The sequence below is a fragment of the Balaenoptera borealis genome (genome assembly GCF_965194805.1).
Source record: "Balaenoptera borealis genome assembly, chromosome: 20".
In the NCBI taxonomy this organism is placed as follows: Eukaryota; Metazoa; Chordata; class Mammalia; order Artiodactyla; family Balaenopteridae; genus Balaenoptera; species Balaenoptera borealis.
In genome coordinates, this window is record NC_138879.1 from 47045267 (window position 1) to 47061605 (window position 16339).

General features: G+C 53.4%; 1 protein-coding gene across 2 annotated transcripts in view; it reads left to right on the forward strand.

The window, feature by feature from the left end:
* ABR (ABR activator of RhoGEF and GTPase) overlaps positions 1-16339 on the forward strand; it is a 180087-nt gene that overhangs the window by 39969 nt on the left and 123779 nt on the right. Inside the window, exon 1 of one of the 2 annotated variants that reach the window (XM_082370532.1) lies at positions 5144-5480. The exons of the other annotated variant lie outside the window; for it this stretch is intronic. Coding sequence (XP_082226658.1) covers positions 5420-5480 — 61 coding nt within the window. The 5' untranslated portion in view covers positions 5144-5419. Of the gene's footprint in view, positions 1-5143; positions 5481-16339 lie in introns of those variants that run through there. 2 annotated transcript variants of the gene reach the window in all.

A 16339-nucleotide genomic window follows, 5' to 3' on the forward strand; every position in this document is an offset into this window, starting at 1 on the left:
TCTTGCCATGACTCTTACATCTCTCCCGTGACTCAAGCTGACACAAAACTTTGGAAGAGACATGAATAGCGGGGAGGGCTTCCAGTAAGCCTGTGCTGCCTGTAGATCTCGCTGTCTGCTGGAAAAGTGAGGAGCCTTGGAAAAGACGGGGAGGAAGAGGGTAAAGGACAGACTGTTAGGCCAGAACTTCCCACTTAGAGGCGACCCAGGAGAGGCCTGGGGAATTTTCTTCTTTCCAGGCCCAAGGGGTGAGGGTGAATCTTAGAAGGGTAAATGCTGATTTACTGTACAGAGGTTAAAGGAAATGAAGCAAGGAGACAGAAACAGGCCAATCCGGGGTCTGCCAGGGCAGATAGGAAGCCTGGAGGTCATCTCTCTGCTCCACCTGTGTGCCCACCTAGAGATGTGAAAACTGAGGCTGGAAAGTGGGGTTTGGCGGGGACTGGAGTTCAGGAAATTGTCATCGGATTGATTGCAGCTAGCTTGTCTCCAGGGTCATCTGCCCTGTTGTAGTAGATGTGGTTTTCTTTGGGAACCAGTTCTCTTTCTGCTTAATCATTGGTGGCTCTGGGGAGTTCTGGAATTACATTCCTCCTGTAGCTCCAATTTCATCCTCCCTGAGTTTAACTTCATTCTGTTTATTCATTTATTCACTCCTTGCAGCCCTGTACAGAGATTACACATGTGGATTCTGGATTCAGAATCTCGGTTCATTTCCAAGTATCACCACCTGCTAGCTGGCCAATAGCATAGCCTTCCTGCTTCTGCAGGAAGGAATGGAGAGAATAGTAGTGCCTATCTCATTGGCTTATTATGAGGACTAAGAAAGGTAGTCTATGTGAAGCAGTGCCTGGCACTTAAGAAGCACTCAAAGTTAGCTGTCATTAGTTTTATTTATTCAACATGTATTATTGAATGCCAATCTATTGGGCTTTTGGCAGAAAGCTGATCTGGGGGCGCAGTGTAGTAACGGCTGCCTTGGAGGTCTACCTGAGCTTCATTCATCCACTGGGCTGAGTGCAGTGAAAAAAGATGCAGTCCCAGCTTTTATTTATTTATTTATTAATAAATTTATTTATTTTATTTATTTATTTTTGGCTGTTTGGGGTCTTCGCTGCTGCGCGCGGGCTTTTCTCTGGTTGCGGCGAGCGGGGGCTACTCTTCGTTGCGGTGCGCGGGCTCTAGGCGCGTGGGCTTCAGCAATTGTGGCTCGCGGGCTCTAGAGCGCAGGCTCAGTAGCTGTGGCACACGGGCTTAGTTGCTCCGCGGCATGTGGGATCTTCCCGGACCAGGGCTCGAACCCGTGTCCCCTGCGTTGGCAGGAGGATTTGCAACCACTGCGCTACCAGGGAAGCCCTAGTCCCAGCTTTTAAAGAGCTGATCTGCCAGGAAGGGTACCAAAGGGTTTTTGACTATCACAGTCTGATTTTGTTTTTGGTTTTGTTTTGTTTTGTTTTGGCTGCACCATACGGCATGCAGGATCTTAGTTCCCTGACCAGGGATCGAACCCATGCCCCCTGCAGTGGAAGCAAGGAGTCCTAACCACTGGACCACCAGGGAAGTCCCTTGTTTTTGTTAATTTGAATGCGAAGCCCACCACCACCCCACCCCTGACCACCTGTACCTCCAGCCTGCTCACACTGGTGCTCCCTGCGGGCCTCAGAGTGGGAAGAGGTGAATGGACATCCTCCTCATCAACAGTGACCCCTGCAAGGACTCCCAGGGGACTTCCTATTGTGCACAGTGGAGCTGAGTTGCTAACAGCAAGGAGGGAAGAAAAATGGAAATACCCAGTTTTGTTTCTAAGCATGGTCACCCTTTTCCCATTGGAGAGGGAGTGAGTAGCACAGCCCTGGGGATTAAGGGCAAGGCCGCTGACCTTCAGGATGGGATATATCTTCTTCCCACTCGGCCCCTCATCATCAGCTCAGTGATCCCAGCAACCTACACTTAAATCCCCCTTAAATCTGGTGGTGAGGCAGGAGCAGGCCCGTTGCTATGGGAAGCAGGGAGCCAGGACAGACTGAATGCACAGGCCAGAGGGGAAGGAGAAGCATGTTCACCCAAAGGACTAGACAGCAAATGGTTAGTGCAGGCTTGGAGGACGAGGTGTGATGGGTGCTGATTCAGTGCCTTGGGGTGCATGGGCAGGTCCACACTTAGCTGAATCAGGGTGGCCTGTCCACGGAACGTCCCCCTGCTGCTCTGACAGATGGGAGTTGCTGGCAGAGCACTTCACCTTTGGCACAAGGCGAATGAGAATGACTCTTGTAACTCCCTCCTTCCTAGGATGTGGTATTGGGTCTCCCCCCACCTCCTCTCCATCCTCAGTGCCAGGAATCTGGAGGCTTCTGTCCTGGTCTCATATCACCCTGGTGCTTCCACACACTTGTCTCTGTAGCCAAGGTTAGATGTTAATGTCTAACATGTGTGATGTTAATGTCTTTTGGAAGCCATCCCATATAGGCATCAAGGGATCTTGAAGTAACTGCCCTTTCCTGGGACACATGTGTGAGACAGTTGTATGGAGATGGAAGAGGATTGGGAGAGTTTTCTAGAAGGTGGTCTCTAACCCACGGACCCGCGAAGATTTCCAGGGACCTTTGCCATCCTGCTTTCAACCCTGACAGTGGAGGCAGCATGCATGGCATTTTAACTGCACGAGTAGACTGCCAGGGTTCAAGTCTCAGCCCTCCACTTACTGTCTGGACAGGTTACTTAGCTGACCAGTGCCCCAGTTTGCTCATCTGGAAAATGGAAGGAGCTGAGATAACAGTGAGTTTGTCATGTAAACAAAGCACTAAGATCCAAGCCAGGTCCACTGCAGGCATTCTCTGTTAAGTATTAGAAGTGTTCCTCCTTATTTGCCTCCAAGATCCCTCTCCCCTCTCCCCTATATTGTGTTCTGGATTGGGAGGTCCAGGACAGGCTTGGACAGAAGGTAGAAAAAAGCAAACTATGGCAATGTTAAGGAGAGCAACTGTAACATTTTAGCCTGAAAATAGCTTGTTCCAGCCTTTGTAGATAAAAATGTAAAATGTATGCAAATGTATGTGACTCACGCAGAAACATACATCCATGGCCTCCTCGCAGTCAGTGCCCAGATGTGGCCATCAGGCAGTGTGCAGAGAGGGCCCAGGCTGCCTTGGTGGGGATGGGGGTTCTTGGGGAGGGGGCAGTGCTGCTGCTTCCCTGGGCTGGGCTCCTGCTTGCACGTTTCTTCTGGGTTCTGTGCCTTCCGTGTGGCAAGAAGAAAGGCCCTGGGCCCCTCTCTGCTCCTCCATCTCACCGTCCTCCCTCTGGTTCCTCCAGGAGCCCATTTGCTTCCTCTCCCATCCTGGCTCTATTTCTGGAGCATCTCATTGGAGATGCACGCCCCCCTCTCTGCCAAGCTCCAGGTGCCTGCTTGCTTGGTCCTCCCAGTCTTGTGTGCAAGTCAGAGACGGTGGGAGGGTGACAGCTGAGCAGGGAGACCCACAAGATCCAGAGCCTGAGCCAGGAGGCCTGGGGTGGGGGAGAGCCAAGTGGATGCAGTGAGGGGACAGTGTCACCTCTAGGTTGAAAAACACCCACGCAGCCACCTGTGGAGGCTTTTCACTCCCCAGAGCATCTTCCCCTGCAACTCCCAGGGGCTCACCCGACCTGCTGTGAGCCTAGTGGCCACCACTTCCCCTTGGGCAGTTCTGGAGGCCGCTACCTAAGCAGCTGCAGGGGCTGGGTGCAGGCTTCCTTTCAGTATCATGAGTGAGGGTCTGCTTCTCCCCTTAAGAACAAGATCTGAAACTAATATAATATTGCATGTCAACTATACTTCGATTAAATTTTTTTTTTTTTAAGAACTAGATCTGTGGTTGTTTGAGATGATAAGGCCCCCCTCCCCCACCAAATGCTCTGGAGGTGCTGACAACACTGCCCCCTATAGAGGCCAGGGTGAGCTTCACCTTGTAGCCCTGTCCATTGACCTGGGTCCCATGATGTCTTTGCCCTTAAAGCTGCTTGGAGATGAGGGGTGGGAGGGTCTGCTCCATTATCAGAAACCTCACTATCTGAGGTAAAAGCAGGGTAAATGGTCCAGGGCAGGGTTCCCTTGTGGGCCCGCTGCCTCCCTTCCCTTGGGTTCAGGAAAGGAGCTTTAGCCCCACTGCCCTGGACCACCCTAGCCTGACTCTCCCTCCCTCCCTCCTCTCCAGTCCCTTCTCCAGGGTCCTTTGTTCCAAGGAGGCCTGTAGGACCAAATCTGCAGCCAAGTTGCCTTGGGTCATTTAGAACCTGCACCCAGGGCACAGGTGTAAAACTCCCCCACTCCAACCTCTTCACAGCTTTTGGGGGGGGGGGGCGGGTCTTAGAAGGAATTTTGTTTCTAAAGGTCTGTTCTCAAAGGCATCTTGACCCCAGCCTTCCCTCAGCTTGTGATTAGGCATACATGGTGTCTGTCCCTCCTTACATGGGCTGCGGCTGGGATCCCCAGAGACGGCTCCTGGAGGGAACCCAGCGGAGACCCTGGGGTCTCTCCTGTAACCCAGTTTATCCTCCACGGCCCCTCGACGAGCCCCGGCCTCCCGCCTTTCTCCAGCCGCCGCCCCCTGGTGTGTAGGGCAGGAACCGCCCGGCCTTTAGGTCAAGGGTGTTTAAATAGATGAGGCACTGTTAAGGTTTGGAAGGGAAGAGTCCTAGGGCAGCCAAGGCTTCCCGCGGGCGGGCAGGACGTTAACCCCGTCAGCGCCGCTCCCCAGGCTTGCCTAGGGGAGGGGCCTGGGAGCCTCACTGGCCCCTGAAACTGCGCTTAGAGATCCTGGGGTGGCAGGTGATGTCACCCCTGCGGGCTCGTAGGTCTCCCCGCGGCACCTAGTCAGCGGGTTGCCAGAATTTGGCCGAGCCCAGCGAGGGGAGGAAGAGGATCCTGGGCCTGCGCCGCAGCCCGGAGTCCCCCCGCGGACCACTCCTCCGTCACCGGCTGGAGCGCCTCTCGCGTGGGGACCCCGGCTGCTCCCCACACCCCTTCCCGGGTCTGGAGGCGTGCTGCGGGGAGGGGGCGCGGGAGCCTCGCGCCGATTGGTCGCGGCCCCCGCCCCCCCGCCCCTGGGCGCCGTGCAGCCCCGGAGAAGTTGCTAGTTGGCGGGCGGGCTGCGGGGCCGCCGCTCCGGGAACCGCAGCGGGGCTCGCGGCGGTCGCAGGGGCCGGAAGGGCTCCCGCGGGCGCTCGCCGGCCCTCGCCCGCCCTCCCCTCCTCCCGGGCAGCTCCGGCTCGGTCCTCCCTGCTACCTGTTTCCCCGCCTCCCCCGGCTTCCACCCAGCGCTCGGCAACTTCGGCCTCTGGAGCTGGCCGCCCGCCCGCCGCCCGCGCCCTCCCTCCTTTGTTGTGCGATGAGGGTCGGGTTTCCGATCTGACGGAGCCGCCGCCGCCGCGCGGAGCCGCGGGCATGGAGCCGCTCAGCCACCGGGGCCTGCCGCGCCTCTCCTGGATCGACACCCTCTACAGCAGTACGTGTGCGCTCGGGCAGGGGAGGCCAGGCGGGAAGGGGCCCCGGCGCCCCGCGCTGCGCCTGGACGGCCCTGGGGCCCGCGATGCCGGGCTTCTCTGGGGAGCCCCGCGCGGACTGGGGGCTGCGGGCACGGCCGCCCAGGTGCCCGGCGGGCCGGCAGGCGGGCGAGCGGCGTAGGATCCCGCGATCGGCCGCGGATGGGGTCCCCAGAGTGGACTTCAAGCCGCAGGGGGTGCGCAGTGGACCGACGGGGCCAGGAGAGCTGTGTCACCCCTCTCCCACCTGTTGTGTAACCGAGCAGTCCCCAACCCTGGGGAAGAGGGGAGAGCCCTTGTAGGGTGCTGCCTCCGCTCCTCGACTGGCTGCTCCTTCTGTCCACGTTGAAGCAGAAAGGCCATTTTGGTCTTGGCGCCTGAGTTTGCCACCTCAGGGACATCCTGAGACCTGTGTGTTTCGGGGTGGGGGTAGGGTCGTGTGGTAAGGGAGACTGTAGGTGCACATCTCCGTGGGGGCCATTTGGATGAAGGACCTGAAAACCCCCAGCTCAGCAGTACTTCCTGCCAGGCTCATCATTACCCGCACTCTCCCCCTCCCTCCCCCTCTCCCCTCCTTCCACTCCCCCAAAAAAGAAAAAAAAACTAACCTCGGCGGCGTCTCCACCCCCTCGCTCCCAAATCTGCCGCGATCACGTGATTGCACTGCCGCTGGGGATGTGTTAACTGAGCGCTCGTACCTTCTGGGGGCTTGCGCCCAGCGTTGAGCGCCCCGACCCCGACCCCAACCCCGACCCCGACCCCGACTCCGACTCCGACTCCGACTCCGACTTGCTTAGGTGGCTAAAGCACTGCATTTCTCCCACCCCTCCCTTGAGACACCTTCCCCTAGCTTTCAGTGGTACAGGAAGAGGGTCCTGATAGCCCCTGAAGAAGATAGTAAGTGGATTTCACCCTCCCTGATCGGTTCAGTGGGACCCTCCCACTCTCTCTTGCTAGGTCTCCTAGCCCAGAGTCCTGAGGCAGGGGCAGGGGTTGGGGGAGATAGGTGGAGCCAGGTTCTGGTTCTGGACACTGGATGCCATGGGACAAGGACATTTTTAAGGGTTAACCTGGCTTGAATTCCTTGGTAACAGTCTTATGGCGGGCGGAGTGGACAAGGTGATGCCTTGAACCCCAAAGGCTTGCCCTGGAGGCTCCTCAGTACTCAGTACCCAACCTCTGACCTCTGTATCCCCTTGGGTCCCCATCATTCCCCATACCTTTTTCTTCTCCCTCTTCTGCCTCCATCCTTTTTCCTTTCCTTTCCTCCTTCCCCCCATCCCCATCCCCATCCTTTTCCCTTTCCTTTCCTCCCCCCAGGAGCTCTCCTTGTGATGGTCCATTCTGCTTTGGTGTTTCAACATCAAAGGGACAAAGCTGGATCCCCTGGGTGTCGGTCCCGCGCCGAGCCTAGCCACTCCACCTGCTCCTTCCCCTGCAGAGGCCAGCATCGTTGGGTGAAGGTCAGGGCCCACGGTCGCTGTGTGGTGTGTGTGCACGTGTGTTTGCCTGAATGGGGCACACATCTGTTCAGAGCCCTGCTGCAGATCAGCTCCTGACCCAAAGGAAGGATTAGTGACCTTCTCTTAGCTGTGCTCTTGCAAATAACAGTCACAACAATGCCTCATATTCACATGCAGCTTATGTTCCTGAATATTTCTGACTCTTTGCAAAACCCAGTACTGCTTTCCCTATTTCCCAGAGCATAGAATCCTATGGAAACCTGTCTCTGGCTTTCTCTTCATTGCCTTAAAGAAGACTCCCCCACCTGATCATCTGATCATTTCCAAGTTTTCCTACCACCCCCCAACCCACCCCAACACCTAACCCCACACACATACACAACCTGGAGCAAAGGAGCAAAATTGCCTGAGGATGCTTTGACAATTTCCGACTGGAGGAAGGTGGGATGGGAAAAGGGAATTAGACCGAGGCCTTCTTTGGGGGTGCCTGTTTATCAGCCCTGACTCAGGCAGGCTGGCATCTGAGCTGTCTACCCTTCTGCTGCTGCCCTGGCCTCTGGGCTCCTGGGGCAGCCTGGATGGAGGGGAGGGGGGACACCAACTTGGCAGCAATGTGAGGAGGAGTCCTTGCCTCCTTCTTCCAAACAGCTGATTGGAGAGCCGTAGAGTGAGGCTTCCTGGGGAGGTGCTGTGCAGTCATGTTTGGGCTGTTAGCCATGAATTTTCCTCTTGACAAGAGCCTAAATTAAAACAAATACCCGAGCTGTCATTTGCCTGGCAGCATGGTTCTGTGGCTCCCAGAGGAAGTTCCTCTGCCTCTCAGGAAGCTTTCTGCTTACAGGCTCACAGGGTGGCAAGTCCCCACAAAAGCCACATCCATCAGGAATTGTAAAGGGGATGTACCCAGGGCACAGGGTAGCCAGTGTACTTCTTAGGGATGCGAATGACCCGGTGATCGAGGCTCCTTCTAAGCACTGCTCCTGGTGGCAGTGATAGTGGCATCTCCTGAGGACCTACCCTATGCCAGCACTGAGCTAGGCACTCCATCCAGTCTCTCCTTACCTCACAACTCTGCAAGATAGGTAGTCTTCTCTCCCTTTTACAGGAAGAGAGGCTGAATAGGCTAAAACCATTACCCAAGGTCACGTGACTGGTAAGTGACAAAGCTGGGATTTAGATCATACCCTAGGAAGACCCTGAGTGTCACCTAGATATGTCTGAACTTATTCAAGGTCTTGGGATGTCATGGAATGGGGGACATCTGTCTCTTTGGTCCTCTGTCAGAGTTCTCCCCAGAATGGTCCAGCAGGGTAAGTGGTCTGAATGACTGAGCCTAACTTGACTCTGTGTCTCTTGGAGGAACTGGGGGCTGGTCCTGGAGCCAGGGCAGGGGTGGTTGAGGCTCTGTCTAATTTCACTGAGGCTGGTGATTCTCTACACCTAAGATGCCAGGCTAACAAACAGCCCCTCCCCTCACACACGTCTTACCTTTGGAGTTGTCGGCTCAGTCTTTCTGGCTTTAGCATATGTGCACACTTCCACTGCAGGCTGATATGGTCACTTGATAAGGGGTGAACCTCAGACCCCCTCTTTCCCCTATAGTAGAAGTCCTGAAGGTCTGTAGTGATGGTGATCTGTCTGACTCAAGGAGATGGGTTGGCTCCCAGCTGCCCGTGTGATCTGGGACTGATTGGAGCACGGTCTTTGCCCCTGGTAAACTAGTGTGATGGATGAGGGTTCCAGCCACCCCACCTCCTGTCTCTGGACCGTTCATTTTCCTACATTAACGTAGTAGTGTCAGCTTTGCCCCTCAGTGCCTTGCCTAGATTCTTTCCCTGGAGCTGGTATGTTTCTATCTGCACGTGTTTTCTGCCTGTGTTCTTCGTTTTATCTTCTCTCTGTCTTTCTCTCACCACTGTTTCCACTAAACACCACTTTCTCTTGGTTTTCTTCTATACCACGGGATCAGGTTGGATCATACTAAGTTCTATGGAATAACAAAAACGGGAGGTGCTCTGAAACTTTCTCTGTTCCTCTGAGTAGAGACGAAATCTTTCAGGATCTGTGTAAAAGAGAACTGAGGGCTACATTTAAGGTCTCTTCCTTTGCCATTCCAGCCTCTTTTTTGTCCCAGGCAATTTAGCTCTGGCCTCAAACAGGCCGACTGTGGAGCCAAGCAAAACCTCTAGTTATCTGGACCTCATAGAAGGCAGAACATGATCATCTGTAGTTATCAGAATCTGCCTTTGGATCTCACTTCTGTTACCCCAAGCGACATTTCCAAGGGAAATCTCTGGTGATATTTTTATGCCCCTTACAGACTCAGTGCCCTGTCCAATAGCCAGGAAAGCATCTGGGGCTGTGGGGATAAAAACTCATCTCCAGATGATCATGAACCTGCCTCAGTTTCCCACCTTATTCCTATATTAGCTGCACCAAGGACCAGGCCACTGGCCTGACAGTCGGTGTGGACCTGCAAATGGATGCTTTCTTGTCCTATGACTAAGCCTCAGTCATGTATTCCTGCTTGTCAACACCAGCCCATATTTGACGTGGCTGCTGGAGTCCCAGGGGTGGGCCTGGCAGAAGAATTAAGTCTCCTAGTCAGAGAAATGTGATTTTTTGTTGCTGTTGTGATTGCTGCTGTTATTGTTCTTTGGAAAAAGGAAGGAATGACAGGAACATTTGTGAAGAATTAGCTAGGTGGGTAGAAGAAGGGGGGAGAGCCGGTAGGATGGAAGACTGGGGCTGTTCTCTGGGTCCAGGGGCGATTCTGGTACCTTCCTTACTCACACTCCTCTGTAAAGTGAGGCTATGATGTCTCACGTGGGTGCCACGGGGATTAATTGGTTAATGTTTCTCAAGTGCTTTGAAGATGAGGAGTGCTATTGAACTGATCAGCTGTCCAGCTCTTCACGGCCTTTGTCACTGAACAGGGATCCACGAAAGTCTTGCAGAGGAGTTTGGAAGGGGCTGGGAAGTGTGTGAGGGGACAGGCAGGGTCAGAGTGTTGGACTAGGTTCTCAGCTGGTGCCTAGCCCAGTGCCTTGTGCCATAATAAGCCCGCAGTAATTTCCGGTTGTGTGAGTGAGTATGAGAGGGAAAAGAAAACTTCTGGGTTCTTGGCTCCTTAACTCCTTACTCCACCAGCAAACCCCATAAACCCATTAGCTGGTCCATTCACAAGTTTCTGGCTGTGTGGATTTGGTAATTGTAGACCCCCCAAGGGAGTCCCACGCATTGCTAGGGCTTGTGATTATGTGATTGGAAGCCTTCCCCACCAATGTTGGTGCTGCAGCTCTTCGGCTCAGCTTGAGCCCTTTGGAGCAAACCAGGAGGAAGGCAGCTTCAGGACAACTGCATGTCATCTCCACGACGTCTGCCTTAGCCGGGCCCCTGGCTCTGGTAGGCTGAGGGGTATCCACGGGGCTTGGAGTTCCCACCACCTTCTACCTACAGGGTCTTGGCACTTTCCACGGAGTACCAGGGGGAGAGGCCTGCAGGCTTACCTGTCTCCAGGGCTGGATAGGAGAGGCTGATTGTTTTGACTTGTGGCCTTGGTCTGCCCTAGCTTGCATTCCTTTGGGCAAGATATGGTCTGATGGAGCCATGGATGGCCCTGATTGGCAGTGGGAGCGTTCTGCTTGTCTCTGAAGCTTGGGGAGAACCTGATCCTGTAAATGGGGAAGAAGAAGGAAATCAGGGCAACAGGCAAACTAGAGGATGCACCCCCATAAGAGGGTTGGGGATAGACACCCAAGCCTACTCCCTGCCCAAGGCATTTGGCAAAGAGCCCTTTGAGGTGGGGCCGGCTGCAACCGTGACCCACTGCAGATGGGACAGCCAGTTCTCTTCCCCCAGGTTCAGACCTCATTTGGGCCTCTCACTCGGTTTTCTGCCCCTGTGCTTTATTTCTGTCTTCTCTTCCTGCGCTTCCTTCCCTACCACACTGCGGGACGAAAGACGAATATGGGTTTACTGGCCATATGGAAACTGACAGGGTCAGTGTGGTCTTTGGGAGATGGGGCGGGCTCTGTGGTGACCTAATCGATCAGGTGCCCTTCCCCTCTTTCCTCCACCTTCACCTCTGCGGCTTCCATGTCCCTCTAGACCACAGGTAGATGTAGCAGATGTGGTCAGGCATTTTGTCAAAGGTGAGCAACGTCTCCAGAAGGGGTTGGGCAGCTGGGAGGACTCAGGTGGACCAATGTCAATGGAGCTGAGTCCGTGTCACTCCAGGCAACGTAGCTCTTGGCCTTCCTGGGGTGTCAGTGGAGCTGGTACTGCCTAGAAAAGCCCCAAATTGGCTAGGGATCTGTGGGTTTACTCAGGGCTGTTGGGGAAGGATGTGGCCATAATTACCTTCATGGGATTGAAGGGCTGATCCTATTAGTGTGTTGGGCTAACCCCTTCCTCCTGGGCATTGCCTCCTGGCCAGCAGCAAGGGTTTAATGGATCAAGATTATGGAGACTGAAGATGTTGTACAATTAAGCCTAGTTATTTCCCCAGCTGGGGGATAGCTACCACCCACAACAGCAATTGATTGCCTCACTTGTGGTCACTGTTCAGGTGCAAGTTACCCTGGGCCTAAGCAGCATAGAGTCCATCTTTTTGAGTGAATTTCTCCCTTGAAGGTACAGCTTTGTGAGAAAGATCCCTTTCTGAGAGGTTTGGGGTCTGGGTGGCTGTGTGCTCTTTGTGACGGCACCCCTGGAGTTGTGCAATGGGGACCTTTAAGGGAAATGTGTCTGAGCTCTGCAAAGGTACATAGAAACCTCATCCTTGGGGCTCTCACAACCACTGGGCCCAAGGAAAAGAAAGCCCGTTAGTCCGACCAAGTTCATAGAAATTAGATTTTTCCATTTGGTCTAGGAAGAATGGCAGAAAACATAAAGTTTAACCAGTCGTACTATGTGCCAGATGCTGTGGTAGGTACTTCCTTACATTATCCTAACAACCCACCAAGGTACCTTTTATCATCCCCCTGGTCTGTGGATGAGGAATCTGAAGCCCTGAGAGGTTAACTTATTGCCGAAGGTCTCCCAGTTTGAAGCTCATCAGATCTCAGATGGCTCCAACTCTGTATATAGCCCGCTCAGCTGCCAGCAGCAATAATGATCTTAGCCAAGGCCGATGAGGACCTACTATGTGTCAGCACGGTCCTGGGCACTGCCCACGTGTTATCGCTAATCTTCAACAGCCCCTACCTTATGAGGTAGGAAGGAATTATCTCTATCTTATAGGGAGGAAACTGGGACCCAGGGAAGTTAAGTAATTAATTCAAGGTCCTTGCGCTAGAGTACAAGCCAGGAATTGAGCACAGGGTTGGCCTGACTCGAAACCACGCTTCCTCCCAGACTCCCTTGCCTTTCACGGCAGCTGGTATTTCGCGGAGATTGATTGATCTGTTCATCTCTCTAGCTAGAATGACAACTGTGGAGACTGTCTTGGCTGCCCCCGTGGTATTCGGGCAGCTCTCAGCCTCTGGGTTCCCTGTAAGTGCCCACCAGCTGGACTGCCTCTTCCTAAGGATGATTCCCAAGGAGCTCTCCCATGGGTACTTGGAACCCATATCCCAGAGTTACCTCGTCCCTGGGTTATTGGCAAGAGGCGCACTGTTTGTTAACCCCAAAATAAATAAAGAGGAAGGAGAGAAAATAGACTCTGGGGTTAGGGATGGGGTACAGCGAAGGCCCAGTTTCCAGAGCAGAGCAGGGCAAGGGACAAGTAAGTGGGAACTAGAGGAAGAGAGGACTTGGCAGAGCCCAGGCACGCTGGCTCTGATCTCAGGCCTTTTAAAATTCACCCCCATAGTTTCCAAAGGAAAATAAAGAGAGCTCTCGGCCATAAATCAGGCCACTGCGCACCAAGGTCCTTTGCTGAGGCCCAGGGCCAGTTGGGCCACAGATCCAGCTTCTGCATTTGAACTCACCCACACAAAGCATGCTAACGATGGGGCAGCTCCAGTGCAGACCCAGAGTGCCCTGCCGAGAGTTCAGGCCTCTGGAGGAAGCCTGTGCCTGGAGCCTTCCGCCGTAGCAGACCCCTCTTCGGCTGGAGCCAGAAAGGCTAAAACAAGATAGGAGGGCTTGTTGTACAAAGGGTTTGCATGTGGAGAGTTTTTGGGGTATGATAAAGGGGGTGAAAGACTGCCTTGAGCTGACAAGCGAAGCAGGAAGGTAAAAGTGGGGACATGGGGGAGGGGAAGGGGTCCCACAACTCCATTCTCGTCCTTTCCCTTTGCTGCTCGAGATGTCACTGGCAGCTTACTTCCTTCTCTCAGTCTGTGGGCATTTTTAGGAATTCCTGCTTGGTAGGGTGTAGGGACCCATGAACCTTCCCCTTGGCTCACTCGTCTGTTTGTAGGGGGGCTGATGTGAAATTTCAGCTGGCGCTGGGGCCTTACGTGCTCCTGACCCCTTCCTCCCCCCACCTTGAACTTGCTGCCCCAGCCTTCTTCCTCCTGCTGCCCTGGCGTGCTCCTGCCCTCCCTGTGGGTCCAGGATGCAGCCGGCCCGAGGCTCAGCCTTGACAAGTCCATCCTTCAAGTGCCACCCTGTGATGAACTCTATCCCCTCCCCCACCCAGAGCTTTCTCCTGTTCTTCCTGCCCTTCCCCCAGCCTCCTTCCCCCTCTCCATCACTGCTCTTCAAGGGAAGAGACATCTTTCAGGGAAGACCAGTGAAAGAGGGCTGCTCAAGCCTGGGAGGGTTCAGAGGGCCAGGAGAGCAGATCCTGGTGATGGGGATCCTGTCCCTCCAAAAATGACATGTCTTCATGCTAGTGCATCTCCACACTTCTTTCTGTGCAGGTGCCTGAGTCTTTCCTCACCTCAGTGGGGCTGGGAAGCGTCCATTTAATAACTTGTGGCAGGGGCTACCGTTGTCAGTTCTGTCGTGAGAGAGGAGCCAGAGAGCTGTGGTGGGACCTCGACACATGCTCATGGATGGTCTGGCCAAAGGAGTCAACTCCTCCCCATTGGAAATAAGTTAGCAGAGGCCAGGGGCACCTACTAAAGGGAGAGTGGACTACATGAGTGGCTTGCTAACTCTTTGGACCACAGCCCATACAGAATACAGACATTTTACATTGTAAGCCAGGACACACACAAACTGAAACAAAAGTTTATGGGATAGTACTTACTGTTTTATCACATTTGCAATGTTCTCGTAACTTTATGCTCTTCTAGTCTATTCCATTCCATTCCACTCCATTAAAAACAAACCCAAGAAGTGCTGGTCATGACCTACTACATTGATTTCATGACCTGCAATATGAAAAAAGTGGATGAGCTGATCTCAGAGGGCTCTTATGAATTATAAGGGATAATAATTTACCAAACTGCCGTGATTTATATACGTGTTGTGATTTTTGCCAGATTCACACACTTCCGTTATTATGGACCTAACTGTTTTTCTTCAATTTGACTCATTGTTTTAAATATCATTTACTTAGAAAGGAAACGAATGGAAGATCTGTATCTCTTGCAATAAATAAAAAGTTTCCTTACAAATAAATGCACTAAACACTCAACAGTGTTATTAATTCTAGTTATACACTGTTGCCCTTGGAAAGCTCTAGGTCTGAGCCTCCTATGTCTCTGTTTAAGGGAAGGAAACAGAGAATCAATGTTAAAGACATCTAGTACCAAACAGTAGTGGGAAAGATTGAAAGGAATCAAGAAGGGAGTAATTTTCTCAACATGTGCTCTCGTGTGCTTTAATGCAGCATGGCAAGCAAGCAGGAGCTAATCAAAGGGCCCTGCGGCATCAGCATCCTCTACTTCTATCCACCTGGAGTCCTGGGCCCCGTATTTCCTGAGGTGGGAGAGGAGAGAGGAGAAGATGGTTTTTTCCTAGGACCAAATATACTAGAGCAGAGTCTCAAACTCTACTGTGCATTTTAATGGCCTGGGGATCTTGTTAAGATGCAGATTCTCATTCAGTAGGGCTGGACTGAGGCCTGAGGTTCTGTATTCTAGCAAGCTCCCAGGTGATGCCAGTGCTACTGTTGACGGTCTAGGGACCACGACCTGGGTAGCAGGGCTCCAGGGTCCTTTATAACCTCTCCTAGGGGACTGACTGTGGACCCTGAACCAAGTCAGACCCTTCTGTTTCCCAATAAAAATAAAAATAACAAAGCAATTGATGGGACACCTAGTGGGTACCACACCTGAGCTAGTGTTCTCATGTTCACAATCTCATTTAATTCTCACAGTAAAGCTGTGAAAGGTTGTTAACCTCATCTTAAGGATGAGAAGAGGGAGTGGCCTCTTGTGATTGTGATTGGTCTCTGCTGGGGACTTCACCATGGGAGGCACCCACCATGGGAGACATACCAGGTTTCCTCTGCCCACCCCCTTCCTGAGTGGCAGAAGCCCAGGCATCTGGACTTTATGAGTTCCTCTGTCTAGACAAAACCTGTCCCGCTCCACCCCCCCGCCCCCCTCCGCCAAGGGCCAATGTCGGTGTTAATGGAGCAGAAAGCCTTAGTTGTTAATTTTCTAGTGCATCATTGAGAGGGTTAATGAGAGACCAGCTGGTGTGCCACCCAGCCATATGGAAGGGCCATTTCCCCTGGCATTTGGTCTGCAGACATTTTGCAGACCCTGTGGCAGCTCCTGACCTGGATGGGTCAGTGGGCATCGTGTGCCGTCTTTGGGTGCAGAAACTTTAGACACCCGAAGCAGGATCTTGTTCTGTCTCCTGCACCCTGGAAAGGAAGGATGGGATGCAAATTGGATGAAGAGCTATTTCTTGCCTGGGGACCCGCGGTGGCTGCCACCACAGCCAGGCCCTTGCTGCGGACACCTGAGCATCCTCAGGCCCCCTCCCTGACCTGAGACACCACTCCCCATCCAGTTGCCTGTGACTACACTAAACCTGCTTCCATCCGCCTCTCCTTTGCCCAGAAACCTTCAGTGAGGCATTTTCTTTCCACATCCAATCCAAACTGCCTTCAAGATCCCCCATGCTGGGGGACATCTCGCACTACCCATCCATTAAGATCTGCCAGCATCCCAGCACGTGCCCCCTGCTCTAGCCAGTGAGACCCTCACCATTCCACAGCCAACCTCTGTGCTCAAGCCTCAGCTCAAGCTACCACCACCTCCAGGAAGCCCCTGTGCGTGATTATAGCACCGGCCTTGGTGAGCACCCCAGTTCAGAACCCAGCACTGCTTGCTGGGCCACAACATTGAGTTCTTTCTTATTTATTGTTTTGTAGTGTTTACCTATGTAGGCTTTGTACCCGTTGTCATTTCCTCTCTGCCAGACTCTAAACTCCTTAGAGGCACAAAGAAGAATAACAAAGGCTGCCATTTATAGGGTGCCAGACACTGTCCTTAAGCACTTGACAA